Genomic DNA, 14,660 nt, shown 5'->3' with positions numbered 1-14,660 from the left:
GCATGTGAAGTAATGTATTTCAAATACATCTGAGGCTCACACTATGCTTAAAATTTATTTTTAAAGGACTTTTCCTTTTCTACATTTTGTCATTCAGACTGAAATATTAAATCATGGTTTTCCAATTATGTTTTTAGGTTGTATTCAGTTGGAGGACGTGATGGAAGTTCCTGTTTGAGTTCAATGGAGTATTATGATCCTCACACAAATAAGTGGAGTATGTGTGCTCCGATGTGTAAGAGAAGAGGGGGTGTTGGAGTGGCCACGTGCGACGGCTTTCTTTATGCAGTGGGAGGTCATGATGCTCCTGCCTCAAATCACTGTTCCCGGCTACTAGATTATGTAGAAAGGTAAGACTTCGAGGCACTGCTACTGGAAAGAGACAGTGCAGATTACACTGACGCCTGATTCAAGTGATTTTAAAAACAGCATAATTTAAGAAAGATAAATTCAGCTCTTAGAGCTGCTTTGTATACTCTATCTTCTCTCCATCTCTCTGTCTCTATCTGTCTCTGTCTCTCTCTCTCTCACACATACACACTTTTATTCTCATTTTATTTTTCCTTCTCTCTTTCCTTCCCTCTCTCTCTCCTTCCTTCCTTCCTTCCTTCCTTCCTTCCTTCCTTCCTTCCTTCTCTCCTTCCTTGTTTTCCTCTATCCTCTTTTTTTCTTCCTTCCTTTATTCAACTAATATTTATTTAAAATACTACATTTTTTTTCCTCAAGATCCTGAAGTAATCTTTAAATTTCTCCTTAATATATTTTAAAAGGTTGGTTAAAATACAATTTTAGTTTAATAAATATGTCAATGTTTCTTTTTTCTTAATTAGAAAAAAATTTTTTTTTCTATTTCATCCTGTTTTATTTATGCTACTACTTCCTTTAAACTCTCAATGGTGAATTATGGACTCCTTTGTTTTATGCCATACTTTTCTTAATGCAAGAGAGAGTTATTAGAACTATATTGTCTACAATTCTGGTATATGGAAGAAATATAAGTCCTCTTTTAACTTGTTCTAAATGGCCAGATGCACAAAGGCTAGAGAAGAAAGGCATCTTGGCTTTAGATTTGGTTCAATAACCCTTCCTGGCATGGTTATAGCTAAGTTGTCTTTAATTACTGTGTATCACTTAGAACTATTATATTGTGTGCAGTAAGAGTTAGAGAAACTTATGGTGATATTTCCTATTATGACAGGATACATACTGATATATGGGGAAGTGAGAATAAGGAATATTGAGGTTGATTGTTTTATCAACTGCAACAGAATAAGTAAATTCTATTGTAACAAACAACTTAAAAACTGAGTGACTTAATGCCATAATGCTTTGTTCTTACTCATGCTGCATGTCCATGACAACTCCAAGGTATTATTACTCTCATACCCAGAATGATATATAAGCTATATGAGCCAATATCACACATCAGAAGAGAAAAGCTAGAGTAGTAAATTGTTTGTTGGTTCTTAAAGATTCTGCCTGCAAGTAATATAATTCTCTTTTGTTCATACTTTGATGATAAACCAGTCCACGTGGCACAGAAAACATCACGAGTGTGGGAGAACAGGATCCTAAATTGTGCCCAGAAGAACAAGATATTGGGTGGATTGCACTGAAAACCAAAACAATTTTTCTCTTAATATTAAAAACATGCATATATCCTTTATACTCATGCTTGTAAATGGTACAGTCAGTGGGAGAAAAGTGCTTTCTCATTTATGTTTGTTATTTATTTATTTATTTATTTTTGATATGTGATTATTTTTATTAAGAAAAAGGATGATGACAAGAGACAGCTTTTAGCGAACAGGCTCTGTTCAAACTTAAGCCACTTCTTGAATAAAATACGGAAATATTTAATGGTACTGCTAGTCTGTGAAATGGAATGTAGATTTACAGGCACATATACACAGAAGAAAGAATTAAGCTCACAATAGTTTAACTTCGACATTCTCCTGTCCAGGGAAATTAGGAACTACAGGTGTTACAATGAGGACAGTGGTCAGAGTCCAAAGAAATAGATGTAGGCTTTTATACACACAAACATACAATCATTTATTTTTTAAATGCTACTAGTAGATGGACAGCTCATTCATATTTTCCACTGCTTAATTCTTGGGGAAAATGACAAAGAAGATGAATATTATGAAGCTCCTACTTTTACTGTGATTATCATATAAATGCTACTAATGAAATGATTTCATACACATATTCCCTTCTAACTTTACTGTATAATGTATCGAAATGTTGTTTGTGAGCAGAGGCATCAATAATTCAGTCTAGGGAAATATTTATGATGCAAAATTAGATTTAAATAAGCGCAGCTAATTTAAGTTATAAGAGTACAGGGGGTATAAGCAGCTTAAGTAATGCAGAAGCATACAACATTACCATGATTCTTATTTGAGCTCATATTATGTCAGATTAATACCATTTTTGTACCTTCTATAACATATATTCTAAATTGGTGATTTAACATGTAAGTCATCAATAAGTCAAGATACATAATGGTACCTCTGTAGAATTATTTAGCACATATACATAAAAAATGCTTTCTAGCGTATAATTACAGGCAAAGAAATCAGTATAAAGAGCAAGATGTAGTGTACAGTGCTATGTTTTAAAGATTGATAGGTAGACAAATTTTACTATATGACAACGATTTCTTATGGAATGTAAAGGTATTATATAATGGTGGTGTTAAAGTACAGTTATATAATATTTATAAAAAAATGTAAAGAATCAGGCTGTCTTAAACACAGAGAACACTGGCACCTCAAATCAGAGCAGGTAACAAACAAAGCAAAGTCTGAGCTAGAGCAGGGAGCTTAGAATAGCTGATGGAACAATGAAAACTAATTTTGTAGCTAAGCCTCACCCTAGTGATAGCATCTCAGGGGACAAAAATCAATGTCCAAAAGATGCAATAAGTTCTGGCAGAATTTAGACCCAGAAGGTGCAATCCATTAGAAAAAGCACATTCATCCATCTATTTACTTATTCAATAAATATCGTTTTCCATATATTTTTCAGTGTGTTAAATAAAGCTTAAAATATGTTAGAAAAAAGAGACAAAGAAATAAGTAATTGGAACTTTAAGATCACAAATGAAACTAGAAACCAGGCAATGGATCAGAAAATATGCTGAAAGGCATCAGTTACACTGCTAATCACCTTTACTCTCAAATTTGCATCCCAGTAATGAAGCCTGGTCGAAGAGAGGTGTCAAGATAGAAGAAGCATCTCCTAACCCTGCCTTTGTAACACACTCTTGCTTCCTTCAATCTCTTATTGTGAAAAGGGATCTTTTCACAATGCAGATTTAACCTGAAAGCACAATGGAATTTTCTTTTAAAATTACCCAAAACATTAATATATAAGGTAAGAAGGGAATTTTGGATTCTTTCATTTCTTTTAATTTCTCATTTCATCTTTTTTTGTCCAGACATAATTCAAGAATTGCAGCATTTGTAAACAGTGAAAGAGATGATAAAGGATATACTTACTTTATATATATATATATATATATATATATATATATATATAATGGATGCTTATCCTAGGCCTATATTGCAAATTAATATATTAACTCATGTTTTGATATATGTGAGAGCCTTAATTTTCTACAAGACAGTAATTACTTGAATTGTTTAAAGTTAAAATGTTAGGTAGGAGCTTTTGTACTTTTAATAATATACTTCTTTTTCTCTTAAGATCTTATTTTTGGAGCCAGACAATTGAGTATAGCATGAAAAGACTAATTAGTTTGCTTTTGATATTGTTTTTCTATTGTGCATGCATAATCTTTGCTATTTGTTTGATAGCAAGTTATGTTCAAATTTCTGGTAGACATATATACAAAAGATGAAGATTCTATGACACCCCACATATGTATGGGCCCTGTGAGGGGATGCAACTATTTTATATACTAATTTGTATATGGATTAGATATTTGCCTCAATGACTGATGAGGCAAGTGTTATCGCTGAAGTGGTCAGCAAGAAATAGAATAATCTGTTGTCCTCGGATATTCTTCCTGGAATGCTGGCTTCACGGCAATTTATCTGGATGCTTTGAAGGAAGAACAATTCTGTGGAAAGGTAGTTGTACGTAAAAGGATGAAGCATGTCATGTCCTATATAGATGGAATGATAACAATCCTTGTATCCAACTGGAAAACTCAGTTTCATGTTGAGAGAGTCTATTTAAAAATATATAATTTGGGCTCACAGTGCTAATAAGAGTTTTCTGATATAGGAGATGAAGTGTTTGCATCATCTATTGCTCCTTTAAAAGTGAGTTTTAGCTAGCATTCAGATCTGTGTATGCTCCACATTCTGTTGATTGATAATAGTTTAAGTGGTTTTTAAAGCTCTGCTGAGAAAACTAAATCTGAGAGGAGTGAAAGAGCTATCTCTGGTTCTATCAACAACTCATTTCTCCTCTCCTCAACCTTGAAGAGTAGATGTAATAGAATATGACCTAAGTAAAACCAGAATTTTTTAAACTATACCTTTTATCAAATTAACTTTTAAACACATTTTTTAATAAAAAATAAACAAGGGATACTGAAAAGGAGAACAGAAATCAAATTATCCCATCTTATTTCTGAATCTTTCTGTGTCCATTATATTTTTTTAAAAAAGAATTGAAGGAAATTGGGAGAATGTCAATGAATAATTTTTAAAAGACTATATCTTAAAACAAAAGGTTAAGTATATAGTCAACATGAGAATCTGAAACACACAAATAATACAGAGAATATGATTTTTTTCTAACACTGTTCCGACTTCTTACTCCTCTGTGATGGGGTTGAAACTGACAGTCAACTCAAAATCACTTCACCTCACATATGACCATAGGTAACAGGACTGCTACAGCTAAATCAAAACAGGGAACACATCCATACACAATGTGTACAAGATCATGTGTTGAGGCATATATTCTGATTAAAGAATAATTTATATGTTGAGATCGAATTTTAAACTAAGAAATCCTGTCTTGGATCTCCAAACCATTTTAAAGTTTTTATTTTCCTAATTTAGGAGTAGTGTTTGTTGTAGCTGATTTGAGAAGGCAAGAAAAAAATCATAAACTAAAACAATTTTATCAGTAACTTTGCCATTCAAATTTATTTATTAAACTGATGTCTCTTAGATTCTTTTTCTGCTTGTTTTAAAATATGCTTTCTAGCAAAGTTTAAATGCTAGCAAAATTTCAGTCTTTCTCTGTGTTTCTCCAACTTTACCTTTAGGCTCTATGTGTCAGGAGTATAGCATATAATGAATGTTTAGAAATATTGGCTGAATAAATCAATGTATGGATTAATATACATTTTCTGATGGATTGGGCCTTCTGATCTTAAATTCTATGAGGACTTAGGCTTTTTTTTTTAATACATTGGTTTGAACCAATAAGACTAGAACAATTATTTTATTTATTTTTATAAATTTTGGATATAAATAATAACCATAAGTTTATCATATATTTCTCAAATATTTTCCTATATTTGCTTTAAATGTAGATATTTTTCATTTCTTTTGAGGTTAACATGTATTTCTTCTTAAAATTGTTTACCATTGTTTTGATGATATTCTATCAAATGATTCCAAAATTTTAGTGGCTTAAAACAACCATTTTACTTTATTTCACGATTCTGCATGTTGACTGGGTTCATTTGGGCTATTTTTCTACTCCATGTGATACAGCCACCTGGGGCCCTACAAGGCTGGAATATTCAAGATGGTTCTCTCACAGAGCTGACAGTTCTGGCTGGCTGTCATTTAAGAGCTTGCACAAATTTAGGAAGATGGACATTCTCAATTTTATTTATTATCAAAGTAATGCTTTTATATTTAAAACAATTTTCCTATAAATATTTTAAGATCAGTTCTTACTCCTAAGATATGGAAATTACAATGCTTGAAAATTCGTGGTACCTCAGAAACTTCTTTGGGGATTTTCAATGAAAAACTAACTTCTGTTCTGTTACTATGCCTGAGTAAGTTTTCAGTTTACAGCTAATTTTAACCACTACATATATACTGACACTTCTCTGGCCTGAGAGCTATAAACTTTAATAGAGTCCCTGATACAGAACTCACATTCTGACCACGAAGGCCAAGGTGAAATGTAGGAAAGATAGACAGCCTAGATACGAAAAACAGCCTCCACGTTTTTTTTTTTTTTAAATAAACAGGCAACCAGACACCAAAACGAAACAAATAAACAAAAAAATTTAGAACTAAATTTTGTCAAAAACATGAACTAAAAGTGATAGAGTTCACTATTAGTAATTAAAAAATGTTTATACATCTGTGAATACTCTTAAGCTAAAAAAAAAAAAAGCTGTTTACTTCATTTTGGGGATACTAATTTTGTATATCCCTGGGCTGAGAGGTGAATCTATAAAATTCCAAATACAAAAAAAAATCAATTTTGAATCATTAATGTGAGAACATGGATAACTGCCAGTAGGTAATTTTGAATTTGTGTGATTACTTCCTAAATACTTTGGGAGACAGTGTGTGTACGGGTGGGGAGAGGATTGTACTCAGTTTCTGTTTTGGTTTATTTTGGTTTGCTCTGCTTTTTCTAACAATATATAAATTCAAATATTATTATTATTGTCAGATATAAATTATGATATTGTTATTACATATATAAAGTATGTTACCTATAACTGAAGATGGGAACATCCAATTCAAAGATTTGAATTTTCTAGAAGAACACACTAAACTTTTTTTTTTGTACTAAACTTTTTAATTCTCTTGAGGGATATGGTAAAATATGAAAGAAATTATATTTATATTTAAATGTAGGATATTATTTCTAAATGTGTACCTAAATATAGGACATACTAATGTTTTTTTTTTAATTTCCCCCTGGAATATGTGTATTTAAGAATTGTTTCAATATTTATTTCACTTGAAATTTCATAAGCCTTCAGAAATGCATTTATTATTGCTTAGTGCACTAGTGTTAGCTGTTTTCTCAGTTCTGCCTATCTTGCAGTGATAAACAAAGTATGCATTGTAGACAGTTGAAAAAAAACTCTATAGAGCTGAATAACAATTAAATGAGGACTAAAATATGACTTCAAAACAAGTTATTTAAGTGAAATGATTGTGACAAAAACCAGACTGGATTCTATCGAAGAATGAATAAAATATAAAGATTGTTCACTGTTCACTGAAATTAAAGTGTATTATACATTCTTCTTGTAAAGTTATTTTTACTACAAAAATTTCTTGACAAACAAAAAAGTAAACAATAAAATAAACTCCCCTGTATTCATTACCCAGCTTCAACAGCCATCATCAATTTGGCATTTTTGTTTCATTCATTAACTTTTCTGTCCTTTTTCCTTTTTCTTGAAGTATTAAAGAAATTCTTTAAGATGTCATTTTAGCTCAGTGTTTCTGAATTCACTCCAGAAACAAACAATAAAACATGATCAGTACTTTATATTTTAATGTAATCACAACTAATAGAAACTTCAATAATGTCTTATTAAAAGCTGATGCTTGGAATTAATATTTCCAAAATGTCTCAAACATCTTTTAAGAGTTGGTCTGTTTGAATTAGGATCCGAGTAAGGTCCACTCACTTTATTTTGTTGTTTTTAAGTCTTTTATTTAGAATAGTTACTTCTACCTATTTATTATTACTGTTTATTTAAAATTAAAAATTCAGTCAGTTATCTTGCAAAATGTTCAACTTTCTGGATTGTACTATTTGATTTCTTATGGTGTCTTCTTCTGTTCCATTTTTTAAATCTCTATAAATTTTAAAGTGTTTATGGTAAAAATTTAAGTATCTTAAAGATTTTGATGGCATAGATTGTATGTGTTTGTGTGCACCTAAATGTGCCTGCATCTATTTGTGATGTTTTGCGTTTATTAATGACAGCAGGTAAAAGAACGTTTTTATTTGCTCGACAACTTATGCTTTGAAGTGCTCCTGGTTTTGTAAGCATTCAACCAATCTCTCATTTCATATATATCATCCTGGCTGTCACAACTACTTCAACCATGGTGTGCAAATGCATGTAACACCTTGGATAACATGAATATTCGCTGTGAAGTAAAATTCCAGATCCTTGGAGTCCCTCAACCATTTCTTTGCAATAGGCTTCTTTATTTCCAATAAACTGTAGGTGAGTTTTTTGGCTTGTTTGTGTCTGTTTCTTTGTTTAGGAGGAGTCTGTGGATTGAAAGTTTCAATTGGTGAAAAACAAGGCTGGAGTCAAAAAACAAAAAGTATATTTGCAGTGTTTGTAAAAAATATGTATATTTTTCATCCAGTCTTCTTTTACATTTACCTTCAAGGTTTCTTACTAGCTTTCTCGATTTTGCATCTGAACTGGCAGTTGCAGGTTAAAGGCAAAGTTGTGGTTTAATCATTCATTCTTAGCTGAAGTAAAGCACATTCAGCAAAGCAGTTTTCAGATTTTTGCCACTCAGAATATAAAATATCTGTATGTAATGTTTGGCAATAAACCTTTCTGAAAATTAAATTATTTTGGTCTAATTCATCACTAATAATGTGGGCCCCTGCTTCATTCTCTTCGTTTACCAATCTCTCCTTTGCGCAAAATCCTGAGTAGTGTCAGTAAAACACAGTTCTGTTCATGCTGTAATTATTTCCCCAAGTTTCAAAGGCTCCCTATTTTCCTACTGAGTAAACACAAAACACCTTCATACGCTAGGAATCAAGCAACACATAAGCTGATCGAAAAACACCTTTTTCGGCACACTTCTCCATCATACAGCCTTGAACTTAGCCACATTGTACACCTGCTTTCCAAAAAGAGAGCCAGACATTTTACTAACACTTCAGTTCTTTTACACAAACATCTTCTTTCAAGCAAACTTAGGCTAGACTTTCAGAGCTGATTTAAAGGAGACTTCAACTGTGAAGATTTACATAATTTTTCCCAGAGTTTTAACCATCACTCTCATTTCATGACCATAGCACTTTGCTTATATCTGTTTTATAGAACCTTGTGCCACTGTGGAAATAGTTATTTATGGATCTGACTTCCTCATAATATTCATTTTTTTAAACACATCCATCTAAGTAAGAATCTAGGTATATTTTTAAAATACCTTTAATTTCAGAGATCCAGATACTATAGATATTAGATCTTGAATATCTGCTCAAATGATTGAACTTTTAGAAAAAAATTTCATTTTATTTTTCACAGTATGCTTTTGAAAGGGTATCATTCATACAGTAAGTGTTGAATGTGCTTAGAATTTATGTCCTATTAACTTTACATTCTAGATATGATCCCAAAACGGATACATGGACCATGGTGGCTCCTTTGAGTATGCCCAGAGATGCTGTTGGAGTTTGTCTCCTAGGTGACAGATTATATGCCGTCGGTGGTTATGATGGGCAAACGTACCTCAACACCATGGAATCCTACGATCCACAAACCAACGAGTGGACACAGGTAAGACTGTTGCCAGCATAATTTACTTCAAATATAAGAATTTATTTCATTTACTTTCTTTGGAGGAGAAGGGTACATTTAGTAATCTATCTAGTCAAATTACTCTGAACCTAAAGTGATTTAGTCCATTGTGACTTTCATTTTGCAAAAAGTTCATTAAATCACATATTTTTGTGTACTCTTTTTGTATTCTATACTTCAATAAAATTCATATTAAAAAGTAACATTCATGCTTCCACAGAATTTTCATTTTATTGTAAGAAATAACAAGGAACAGGAACTGAATTTTAATTAGCTAAAACAAAAACTAAAAGTAGAACATACTGGTTCGCAAAACCCTAATTTCACAATGTTAGGTTTTCACCATAAAGTGAATAAGCAACCTGCCTCCCAGTTTTGCATAACTATCTTTGTTAGATGCATTGTCACCTACTACAGAGACAGTTTTCCATGGGGTGATGCTTCTGGAAGCTCCAAGTGGTAATCCTCATAGCCAGAAAAGGAAATAGAAGAATTCTTTGTTAAATTAAAAACAAACAAACAAACAACAAAGGTCTCCGAATGGTCTGTAACACATAACATGTATAACAATCACTTTGGCCCGGAAGACGGAGTGAATTAATGGGCCGATCTTAGGTGCAGTGTAATCCCTTGAATATACACTGTCTTTAGAGACTCAGGATCACACTAAAGGATCACATAACGAGAGGATCATTGCTGGTGTGTGTGAGTGTCCCGGGGAAGATAAGAGCAGGGCATCTTAATTATAGTGGAAAACACCTTCTGCCGTGTAGCTACTATGGCCTTGCTTATTGTGGCAGGAATGGGTATATTCTGAGACTTGTGTCCTTCTGTTCAATTTCTCCTTTCTTTTCCTTTTCTTTTCTGAATCTCTCAATATTTTTATTATTTTTCTCCTTCATCAGACACCTTAGAGCAATATACTCTACAAACAAACAAACTGTTTCCGTCAATAGGTACAGTGAATTTCCAAAGCCTTATTTAGTTGAAACAGAATAATAACCTCATATGCCTATATTCCTCAGTGGGTGGAGGGTTCTATTTTTGGTCACAGAAATTGAATAAAATTTAGCTGAAAAATATGAATGCCGACTAAAGTAAATTTCTTTTAAAAATCCTTAGTTTTAAAGATATATAACTCCTTTGTTCCAGTTTTGATGATATTGCGCAAACACAGTATTTATGAAGGCTGCCTTTAAAGAACAAAACCAAATTCCAGATGAAGGTACCTGCTGTTATGAATTTTACTCTTCCCTAAGGGAAAACTCTTTGATGTAATGAAGATAAATGAAATTGACTAAGGAGAAAGAAGGAAGGTAGAATGAAAGGAAGGAGAAATATTTGAAGAACTAGGTCCTGCAATTTTCTATTTTACTTTAACTGTAACAGAAGAAGCATTCCTTCTCTAAAGACAGCAAATTTAAAAAGCTAGTAATTATTGCACTAAAGTTTTAGGAGATATATTTTAACTTCTTACCTTTCTGAGTCCCTAGTGTTTGCAAAGGAAACACTATATGATTTAATAATTGTTGATTTGCCAAGGAAATGTACCAGTTCAATGGTGTACATTTTAAATGTGCCACTTCTACAAATGAACATTAAATAAAAGAAGTTTATGGGCATATAAATGGTATAATATCTTCATAGTATATTTATACTAATGAGCTTATCATTCCTCTAAAATTGATATAAAAATAATATATGTAGTAATAATAGGTAAAAGCCTCCTATAGACCATTTTCCCTCATCAGTATTTTATAACACTCTTTTGGGTCATATAATGTCTTACAAACAGCAAAGTAGTATTTAAAATGTTTTATAATAACTTCATTTTAGTATAATAAACATTAATTTTAAAGCTCTTAAATTACTTTAAGATTTTACATCCATATCTTTTCATTATTAATATTTTTAAGACTCTTGAGAGACCATCAGGAGACCTACATGAAATCCCTTTGAAAACTTTCAAGATTACAGGCCACTAGAAAAACTTCTGTATTTGCTGGATAATTCCTGTCACTTTCCTTTCATTTACCCCATAAATGGACAAAATCAATTGGTTATCTCATTTATCACTGGCACCCCTAAATGGATAAGCATTAGAATAAATAAGCAAACTATTTAAAACTATTCAAGAATATATATTTTGAAAATTCCCCAAGCAATCTATTGGAAATAATGGAAATAGATTGGGACCAATTGCTAGATTCATGTCCCAGATAGTTTTACAGCGAACACATGCATATGTGTGTGTGTGTGTGTGTGTGTTTTAAATAAATTGGACTTTATCATTTATCATTTGGTTTATTTCTTGAAAAACAATATGAATGCTTCAAGAGACAAAAATAACTTCATTCCATTTCCCCTGGCCTGTAAAAATCAACCTTTTGTGTGCTCTCTTATACTGTCATAGTGCTCTCATGCTGCATCCATCTGCAGCTGTACAGAAGTAAAGATAGTGTGGCATTTACTGTCAGGTCTCCAAAGATTGGCATAGTTGCTGGCATAGGATAAGATATATGTGATTGTTCCTTAAATGAATTGAGAATTATTGTTGCAAATCAGTTTCAGCTGTTGTGTGTGGGGTTAGTTTATTTGCACACAATAGATATATCAGATATTGAGTGAGTTTCAGGGAAGCCTGGTGAGATATTTACACTGTCAGCTGTTTTTTTGTTTGTTTGTTTTTTCTAATTGGCTCCATGGTCAACCTCTTTAGGTTATCATACTTAGGCTGAAAGGTATAAACCTGGAGAGAAAGCAGGGCAGATTTTTAAAAATAAATGTTAAATAAGTTGAAGTTGAACCAAGGGAGACAAGGGAAAAGTTCTCTAAAATATTTAAAATGTATTTATGTAGAATATAGGCAATGCTTAAAATAACATGATAAATTCTGTGGTAAGGGAAATACTCAGCACTGTGATAGAATCTAAGTGTGTTGGTTAGAGAAATCTTCCTTCAGAAAATGATATGTTGAATGAGGCCTGACAGATGAATAATATCCAGATGAATATATGGGGAGCGCTTTGGTTTAAGAAACAGAATTTATAAAGAGCTGCAGGAAAGTGAACACGTGGCATATTCCACTGGGTAAGAAATAAAGTAGTGAGCAATGAATTTGGAGAAATTAACAGGGTCTATATGACTAGGGAGAGAAACCATGTTATAGAATCTTGACTTTACAATAATACTAAAAGGGAGTTAATGAAGAATTTTAAGTAGAGAAAGTAAATAATCAGAATTTGGTCTTGAAATGATTGCACTTAATAGGAAGTAAAATAAATAGTTAAGAGAAAATAAGATTGGAGTCAGAGAAATCTGTTAAGACAATATTTTACTCATCTACTGTAGGGTGAAAAATATTTTCCTCTTCCCTTCTAGATTCTTTGGCTGGTCTAAAAATTAAATTGACATAAGATAAATTAACAACAGAAAAACAAATTTAATTTTGTATGTATGGAAACCCCACAAAAATGTGAGACTAAAAGAAGCAATCAGAGTAGGAAGCTTTTATACCTTTTAGATACAGAAACAATAAATTTGTGAAAAATTTACAAGACAAGGGGATTTGGCTTGATAGTAAATTGGTGAAGTAACAAGTTTTGTTTATACAGTCTTTTGGCCTTGAATTCCTATCTCTGGTGACACAGATGTCTTCCGTCCTCCTGGTACAAGATGGGTACATTTCATATGGGAGATGTATTTCCTGATTTCAGAGGGACAAAGGATGATAAGAGTGTCCCTTCTTCACTGCCTGTCTCTCAAGTCCCTTTAATTCAAAATAATCAGTCATAAAAGTGAAATATCCTGGTGTGACATGTTCTTTTCCTTTTCACACTCAGGGTAAAATTATAGCATGAATGAGATTGAAAACAGTAGGCATAAGTATAATTAAGTTAGTTGGAGAGATACTTATGGACTTGATGAGTATTCACACGTAAGGCTGAGTGAGGTAAAACCAAGGGTCATGGATGTGCTCTGGGCTTCTGTTTGAGCAGAGTGGCGTCATTCACTGAGATAGCAAACACAGGAGAAATAGCACATATTTGGAAAAAAAGAGCAGAGATTCATTTTTACATACACATATATGCATATATAGAGTGGTATATGTTGAGACAGATAGAAAGTAAAGCTATCCACTGTGTAATTTATCTTACAACTATGCACAGTATTTCTCAATATTGAGTGAATATTAAGTATACTTGCAAAAATACAACTAAGTAATACTCATCCCATTCCTACATAGCAGTGGAACTTGAGCACAGATACTTTATAAAAGTTCTTTAGATGATGCTGATGTGAAACAACACTTGAAAATCATTGCAAACTAAAAGAGATAATGGAAAGTCTGTGCATTTTGAGTCAGATACATTTCAGTTTGTATACACTGATGTTATAGGATTTACATATTGCCTTTTGACACTCCAAACACACACCAGTCGTATGAAGATCACAATACATGATGAAATTATGAGGCTGACAGTGGTGACCCATAAATATTATTCTTAACACACAATATACAATCAATATATTCATATGCCCCTTCCCTTCTCTCATTTGAGCAATTAGCTATAATAAAGACATATTACATTAAAATGTAAAAATAATGCTTTTTAAAAATAATGTGTTAAATGAAAAGAATAAAACATATCATATGGTAAGTTTTATTTATTTATTTTTGTTTTAAGCTACACGGGGATGGCAGGAAACAATAAGTATGTTTAAAAGAACGAGTAGATAATGGTAGTAATTTTCATATTTAGAGAGTAAGACCATGTCCCTTCTCAATCAACAGGATAAAGTATGTGATCTGAGGCTTTTTGCCATTAGCTATATTATTTCTTACATTTTATTCAATTTCTTTTCAGTTTGAAATAATACCCAGCAATTTCTAGTCTACCCTGATATTTTTGTGAGCATAAATATTCTTAGAAAACTGTAATAAAAACCATTGATAACAAAAAGTAAGCTTAAATTATTATAATCTTGGCTTACTTCCATGGAATAAATTTTCATTACAAGTTTGTAAAAGTTATTGTTTTTAATATATTTCTACCCAATTTCATATTCATGACTATTTTTTTAAAATCTCAGTTCTCATTTCAATGATTGTTGTAAGGTGGAATTCTTAAAATAAGCCCTATAACCAACTGTAATTATGGCCTCTTTATGACAAAAT

At 32.1% G+C, this 14,660-nt stretch overlaps 1 protein-coding gene and 1 pseudogene across 2 annotated transcripts in view; one reads left to right on the top strand and one right to left on the bottom strand.

Annotated features, from left to right (window-relative positions):
• Positions 1 to 14,660, bottom strand: part of LOC120621495 (AP-1 complex subunit sigma-1A-like) — a 113,406-nt pseudogene that overhangs the window by 30,545 nt on the left and 68,201 nt on the right.
• The window catches only part of KLHL1 (kelch like family member 1), a 273,818-nt gene that overhangs the window by 257,550 nt on the left and 1,608 nt on the right, over positions 1 to 14,660 (top strand). For both annotated transcript variants that reach the window (XM_039886823.1, XM_039886824.1), the window contains 2 exons: positions 138 to 350; positions 9,289 to 9,460. In XM_039886823.1, the coding sequence (XP_039742757.1) occupies positions 138 to 350; positions 9,289 to 9,460 (385 nt within the window). The remainder of the gene's footprint in view (positions 1 to 137; positions 351 to 9,288; positions 9,461 to 14,660) is intronic.

The sequence above is a fragment of the Pteropus medius genome, unplaced genomic scaffold, assembly GCF_902729225.1.
Source record: "Pteropus medius unplaced genomic scaffold, Ma_sr-lr_union100, whole genome shotgun sequence".
NCBI classification, from domain to species: domain Eukaryota; kingdom Metazoa; phylum Chordata; class Mammalia; order Chiroptera; family Pteropodidae; genus Pteropus; species Pteropus medius.
Note: the sequence above shows the minus strand (reverse complement) of the source record. Positions and strands in the feature narration are given on the sequence as shown.